The sequence below is a fragment of the Oncorhynchus keta genome, unplaced genomic scaffold, assembly GCF_023373465.1.
Source record: "Oncorhynchus keta strain PuntledgeMale-10-30-2019 unplaced genomic scaffold, Oket_V2 Un_contig_26130_pilon_pilon, whole genome shotgun sequence".
NCBI lineage: Eukaryota > Metazoa > Chordata > Actinopteri > Salmoniformes > Salmonidae > Oncorhynchus > Oncorhynchus keta.
The window spans coordinates 1-7,385 of record NW_026284799.1 but is presented as its reverse complement, the minus strand read 5'-3'; the positions used below and the strand labels follow the sequence as shown (position 1 = coordinate 7,385).

General features: G+C 46.0%; 1 protein-coding gene across 1 annotated transcript; it reads left to right on the top strand.

Moving 5' to 3' along the window:
• The first annotated feature begins 6,352 nt into the window (after positions 1-6,352).
• Positions 6,353-7,379, top strand: LOC127922524 (paladin-like). The gene is made up of 3 exons (XM_052506384.1): positions 6,353-6,710; positions 6,801-6,905; positions 7,099-7,379. The coding sequence occupies exons 1-3, from the start codon at positions 6,588-6,590 to the stop codon at positions 7,246-7,248; spliced, it is 378 nt and encodes a 125-aa protein (XP_052362344.1). The 5' UTR covers positions 6,353-6,587; the 3' UTR covers positions 7,249-7,379.
• Positions 7,380-7,385: the final 6 nt, after the last annotated feature.

Below are 7,385 nucleotides of genomic sequence, written 5' to 3'. Positions count from 1 at the left end.
TGGGCATTAATATGGAATTGGTCCCCCTTTGCTGCTATAACAGCCTCCACTCTTCTGGGAAGGCTTTCCACTAGATGTTGGAACATTGCTGCTAACAGCCTCCACTCTTCTGGGAAGGCTTTCCACTAGATGTTTGAACATTGCTGCTATAACAGCCTCCACTCTTCTGGGAAGGCTTTCAAGATGTTGTTGTGCAGCCTCCCACTCTCTGGGAAGGCTTTCCACTAGATGTTGGAACATTGCTGCTATAACAGCCTCCACTCTACTGGGAAGGCTTTCCACTAGATGTTGAACATTGCTGCTATAACAGCCTCCACTCTTCTGGGAAGGCTTTCCACTAGATGTTGCTAAGCGTTGCTGCTTTCCATAACAGCCTCCACTCTTCTGGGAAGGCTTTCCACTAGATGTTGGAACATTGCTGCTATAACAGCCTCCACTCTTCTGGGAAGGCTTTCCACTAGATGTTTGAACATTGCTGCTATAACAGCCTCCACTCTACTGGGAAGGCTTTCCACTAGATGTTGGAACATTGCTGCTATAACAGCCTCCACTCTACTGGGAAGGCTTTCCACTAGATGTTTGAACATTGCTGCTATAACAGCCTCCACTCTTCTGGGAAGGCTTTCCACTAGATGTTGGAACATTGCTGCTATAACAGCCTCCACTCTTCTGGGAAGGCTTTCCACTAGATGTTGGAACATTGCTGCTATAACAGCCTCCACTCTACTGGGAAGGCTTTCCACTAGATGTTGGAACATTGCTGCTCTAACAGCCTCCACTCTACTGGGAAGGCTTTCCACTAGATGTTGGAACATTGCTGCTATAACAGCCTCCACTCTTCAGGGAAGGCTTTCCACTAGATGTTGGAACATTGCTGCTATAACAGCCTCCACTCTTCTGGGAAGGCTTTCCCTAGATGTTGGAACATTGCTGCTATAACAGCCTCCACTCTTCTGGGAAGGCTTTCCCTAGATGTTGGAACATTGCTGCTATAACAGCCTCCACTCTTCAGGGAAGGCTTTCCCCTGATGTTGGAACATTGCTGCTATAACAGCCTCCACTCTTCTGGGAAGGCTTTCCCTAGATGTTGGAACATTGCTGCTATAACAGCCTCCACTCTTCTGGGAAGGCTTTCCCTAGATGTTGGAACATTGCTGCTATAACAGCCTCCACTCTTCTGGGAAGGCTTTCCCTAGATGTTGGAACATTGCTGCTATAACAGCCTCCACTCTTCTGGGAAGGCTTTCCCCTAGATGTTGGAACATTGCTGCTATAACAGCCTCCACTCTACTGGGAAGGCTTTCCCCTAGATGTTGGAACATTGCTGCTATAACAGCCTCCACTCTTCTGGGAAGGCTTTCCCTAGATGTTGGAACATTGCTGCTATAACAGCCTCTACTCTTCTGGGAAGGCTTTCCCTAGATGTTGGAACATTGCTGCTATAACAGCCTCTACTCTTCAGGGAAGGCTTTCCACTAGATGTTGGAACATTGCTGCTATAACAGCCTCCACTCTTCTGGGAAGGCTTTCCCTAGATGTTGGAACATTGCTGCTATAACAGCCTCTACTCTTCAGGGAAGGCTTTCCCTAGATGTGGAACATTGCTGCTATAACAGCCTCCACTCTACTGGGAAGGCTTTCCCACTAGATGTTGGAACATTGCTGCTATAACAGCCTCCACTCTTCTGGGAAGGCTTTCCACTAGATGTTGGAACATTGCTGCTATAACAGCCTCCACTCTTCTGGGAAGGCTTTCCCTAGATGTTGGAACATTGCTGCTATAACAGCCTCCACTTCTGGGAAGGCTTTCCACTAGATGTTGGAACATTGCTGCTATAACAGCCTCCACTCTTCAGGGAAGGCTTTCCCCTAGATGTTGGAACATTGCTGCTATAACAGCCTCCACTCTTCTGGGAAGGCTTTCCCTAGATGTTGGAACATTGCTGCTATAACAGCCTCACTCTTCAGGGAAGGCTTTCCCCAGATGTTGGAACATTGCCTCCACTCTTCTGGGAAGGCTTTCCCCTAGATGTTGGAACATTGCTGCTATAACAGCCTCCACTCTTCAGGGAAGGCTTTCCCCTAGATGTTGGAACATTGCTGCTATAACAGCCTCCACTCTTCTGGGAAGGCTTTCCACTAGATGTTGGAACATTGCTGCTATAACAGCCTCCACTCTTCAGGGAAGGCTTTCCCCTAGATGTTGGAACATTGCTGCTATAACAGCCTCCACTCTACTGGGAAGGCTTTCCCTAGATGTTGGAACATTGCTGCTATAACAGCCTCCACTCTTCTGGGAAGGCTTTCCCTAGATGTTGGAACATTGCTGCTATAACAGCCTCTACTCTTCAGGGAAGGCTTTCCCTTGTTGGAACATTGCTGCTATAACAGCCTCTACTCTTCAGGCTTTCCCTAGATGTTGGAACATTGCTGCTATAACAGCCTCCAAAGGCATTGTTGGAACTGCTATAACAGCCTCTACTCTTCAGGGAAGGCTTTCCCCTAGATGTTGGAACATTGCTGCTATAACAGCCTCTACTCTTCAGGGAAGGCTTTCCACTAGATGTTGGAACATTGCTGCTATAACAGCCTCTACTCTTCAGGGAAGGCTTTCCCTAGATGTTGGAACATTGCTGCTATAACAGCCTCCACTCTTCTGGGAAGGCTTTCCCTAGATGTTGGAACATTGCTGCTATAACAGCCTCCACTCTTCAGGGAAGGCTTTCCCCTAGATGTTGGAACATTGCTGCTATAACAGCCTCCACTCTTCTGGGAAGGCTTTCCACTAGATGTTGGAACATTGCTGCTATAACAGCCTCCACTCTTCAGGGAAGGCTTTCCCTAGATGTTGGAACATTGCTGCTATAACAGCCTCCACTCTTCTGGGAAGGCTTTCCCTAGATGTTGGAACATTGCTGCTATAACAGCCTCCACTCTTCAGGGAAGGCTTTCCCTAGATGTTGGAACATTGCTGCTATAACAGCCTCCACTCTACTGGGAAGGCTTTCCCTAGATGTTGGAACATTGCTGCTATAACAGCCTCCACTCTTCTGGAAGGCTTTCCCCTAGATGTTGGAACATTGCTGCTATAACAGCCTCTACTCTTCAGGGAAGGCTTTCCCTAGATGTTGGAACATTGCTGCTATAACAGCCTCTACTCTTCAGGGAAGGCTTTCCACTAGATGTTGGAACATTGCTGCTATAACAGTCTCCACTCTTCTGGGAAGGCTTTCCCTAGATGTTGGAACATTGCTGCTATAACAGCCTCTACTCTTCAGGAAGGCTTTCCCCTAGATGTTGGAACATTGCTGCTATAACAGCCTCTACTCTTCAGGGAAGGCTTTCCACTAGATGTTGGAACATTGCTGCTATAACAGCCTCTACTCTTCTGGGAAGGCTTTCCACTAGATGTTGGAACATTGCTGCTATACTCTTCTGGGAAGGCTTTCCCTAGCATTGCTCTACTCTTCTTCAGGGAAGGCTTTCCCTAGATGTTGGAACATTGCTGCTATAACATTGCTGCTATAACAGCTACTCTTCAGGGAAGGCTTTCCCCTAGATGTTGGAACATTGCTGCTATAACAGCCTCTACTCTTCAGGAAGGCTTTCCACTAGATGTTGGAACATTGCTGCTATAACAGCCTCTACTCTTCTGGGAAGGCTTTCCACTAGATGTTGGAACATTGCTGCTATAACAGCCTCTACTCTTCTGGGAAGGCTTTCCCCTAGATGTTGGAACATTGCTGCTATAACAGCCTCTACTCTTCAGGGAAGGCTTTCCACTAGATGTTGGAACATTGCTGCTATAACAGCCTCTACTCTTCTGGGAAGGCTTTCCACTACATGTTGGAACATTGCTGCTATAACAGCCTCCACTCTTCTGGGAAGGCTTTCCACTAGATGTTGGAACATTGCTGCTATAACAGCCTCCACTCTTCTGGGAAGGCTTTCCACTAGATGTTAGAATGTTGCTGCGGGTACTTGCTTTCATTCAGCCACAAGCACATTAGTGAGGTCTGACACTGATGTTGGGTGACTAGGTCTGGCTCGCAGTCAGCGTTTCAATTCATCCCAAAGGTGTTCGATGGGGTTAAGGTCAGGGCTCTGTGTAGGCCAGTCAAGTTCTTCCACACTGATCTCAACAAACAATTTCTACATGGACCTCGCTTTGTGCACAGAATCGTCTAGAATGTCATTGTATGCTGTAGCATTAAGATTTCCCTTCACTGGAACGAAGGGTCCCGAAAGCATGAAAAACAGCCCTAGACCATTATTCCTCCTCCTCCAAACTTTACAGTTGGCACTATGCATTCGGGCAGGTAGTGTTCTCCTGGCATCCGCCAAACACAGATATCTCCGTTGGACTGCCAGCTGATGAAGCGTGATTCATCACTCCAGAGAACGCGTTTCCCCTGCTCCAAAGTGCAATGGCGGCGAGCTTTTACACCACTCCAGCTGGTCCTGTTGTCTGAGCTTGTGTGGCCTACCAGTTTGCGGCTGAGCCGTTGTTGCTCCTAGGCGTTCCACTTCACAATAACAGCACTTACAGTTGACCGGGCAGCTCTAGCAGGAAGAAATTTGACAAACTGACTTGTTGGAAAGGTGGCATCCTGACGGGGGCAACATTGAAAGTCACTGAGCTCTTCAGTTCGGGTCATTCTAGTGCCCATGTTTGTCTATAGAGATTACATGGCTGTCTTGGCCAAAAGTTTTGAGAATTTCCACAAAGTTTGCTGCTTCAGTGTCTTTAGATATTTTTTTTTGTCAGATGTTACTATGGAATACTGAAGTATAATTACAAGCATTTCATAAGTGTCAAAGGCTTTTATTGACAATTACATGAAGTTGATGCAAAGAGTCAGTATTTGCAGTGTTGACCCTTCTTTTCAAGACCTCTGCAATCCGCCCTGGCATGCTGTCAATTAACTTCTGGGCCACATCTGACTGATGGCAGCCCATTCTTGCATATCAATGCTTGGAGTTTGTCAGAATTTGTGGATTTTTGTTTGTCCACCCACCTCTTGAGGATTGACCACAAGTTCCCAATGGGATCAAGGTTTGGGGAGTTTCTGGCCATAGACCCAAAATATTGATGTTTTGTTCCCCGAGCCACTTAGTTATCACTTTTGCCTTATGGCAAGGTGCTCCATCATGCTGGAAAAGGCATTTTTCTTCGCCAAACTGTTCCTGTGGGTTGGGAGTATTTGCTCTCTGAAGATGTGCTGGTACCATTCTTTATTCATGGCTGTGTTCTTAGGCAAAATTGTGAGTGAGCCCACTCCCTTGGCTGAGAAGCAACCCCACACATGAATGGTCTCAGGTTGCTTTACTGTTGGCATGACACAGGATTGATGGTAGCGCTCACCTTGTCTTCTCCGGACAAGCTTTTTCCGGACGCCCCAAACAATCGGAAAGGATTCATCAGAGATAATGACTACCCCAGTCCTCAGCAGTCCAATCCCTGTACCTTTTATGAATATCAGTCTGTCCCTGATGTTTTTCCTGGAGAAAAGTGGCTTCTTTGCTGCCCTTCTTGGCACCAGGCCATCCTCAAAAGTCTTCGCCTCACTGTGTGTGCAGATGCACTCCACCTGCCTGCTGCCATTCCTGAGCAAGCTCTGTACTGAGTGGTGCCCGATCCCGCAGCTGAATCAACTTTAGCAGATGGTCCTGGCGCTTGCTGGACTTTCTTGGGCGCCCTGAAGCTTTCTTCACAACAATTGAATTCTTGATGATCCAATAAATGGTTGATTTAGGTGCAATCTTTGCCAGTAGTATCCTTGCCTGTGAAGCCCTTTTTTGTGCAAAGCAATGATAACGGCACGTGTTTCCTTGCAGGTAACCATGGTTGACAGAGGAATAACAATGATTCCAAGCACCACCCTCCTTTTGAAGCTTCCAGTCTGTTATTCGAACTCAATCAGCATGACAGAGTGATCTCCAGCCTTGTCCTCGTCAACACTCACACCTGTGTTATCGAGAGAATCACTGACATGATTTCAGCTGGTCATTTTGTGGCAGAGCTGAAATGCAATGGAAATGTTTTTGGGGGATTCAGTTCATTTGCATGGCAAAGAGGGACTTTGCAATTCATCTGATCACTCTTCATAACATTCTGGAGTATATGCAAATTGCCATGATACAAACTGAGGCAGCAGACTTTGTGAAAATTAATATTTGTGTCATTCTTAAAACTTTTGGCCATGACTGTACACCTGTCAGCAATGGGTGTGGCTGAACTAGCCGAATCCACTCATTTGAAGGGGTGTCCCACATACTTTTGGTGTATGTAGTGTATTACCGGGCTGTCATTGCACATAAGACATTGTTTACCTTTTACCAGACAATTAAGAACAATCACTATGATATTGATCCAGATTATACCCAGAGGGCAACATTTGCCTCGTGACGTGTTAATGATGTTTTCTGTTTGCAAACTGTTTTTCTTCTTGAGTTAACATCATTATTACATCAGTATAACCATATTTGCCCACTGGGCAGGCCTATGTTTCAATCAAATGATGGGTTGATCAGTGTCATAATAAACCACTGGTGATGTAGTTGAACTGTAATGAAGCGTTTTAAAGATGGCCGCCTGTCCGGTTTTTTTTTTTTTTCCCAGAGCGGAAGAGGCAGAAGCCAAGCCCCTGTTCCAAGTCATTCAGAGCCTCATCAACAGACTACCTGAAGGCCAACAGGTCATGGAAGAGGTGAGTGATGCTGAAATGTGTTAACTCGTTAGATACATTGTGATAGTTTCCCCAGCGTCTAAATCATCGACTGTCCCTTTGCTTCTTCAGGTTGACCAAGCGATCGCTCTGTGTTCAGAAATGCACAACATAAAAGAAGCGATGTATGAAAATAAGAAGAAGCTTGAAGCGATCGGAGATGATTATCAAATTCAGGTGGGTTTATGTTTCAGATTGATCAAAACTTTATCAGTACTCTATGATGATTCTGATACAGGAATATGATGCTAGCTAGTATGTTATGATTCTAGGGAGCTATAAGACTACTGTCTGACTCCTTGATGTCTGTCTCCTAGGGGAAGCACGACCAAAGACTACTGTCTGACTCCTTGATGTCTGTCTCTTCTAGGGAAGCACGACCAAAGACTACTTTCTCCACAGAGCCATCCAGAGCCTGGAACGTTATTTCTACCTGATTGTGTTCAACGCGTACCTTCATGAACAGGTATGGCGTTGTCCCAAATGGTTCCCTATTCCCTTTATAGTGCACTACTTTTGACAAGCGAGTATTATCTTTCACACATACATACAGGCCAATGTTATTTAGCATTGACTCTGCTGGTTTTCTGTCTGTCATTGTTTGTGCTTTGAGATGACAAGTGTCCTGTTTTTACCAAATACATCTCCAATACGAAG

Coding starts and splice junctions, on each gene's coding strand:
- LOC127922524 (XM_052506384.1), top strand. CDS start 6,588: ATGGCCGCCTGTCCGGTTTTTTTTTTTTTTCCCAGAGCGGAAGAGGCA. Junction 6,711..6,800: donor GCCAACAGGTCATGGAAGAG/GTGAGTGATGCT, acceptor TTGCTTCTTCAG/GTTGACCAAGCGATCGCTCT. Junction 6,906..7,098: donor GAGATGATTATCAAATTCAG/GTGGGTTTATGT, acceptor TGTCTCTTCTAG/GGAAGCACGACCAAAGACTA.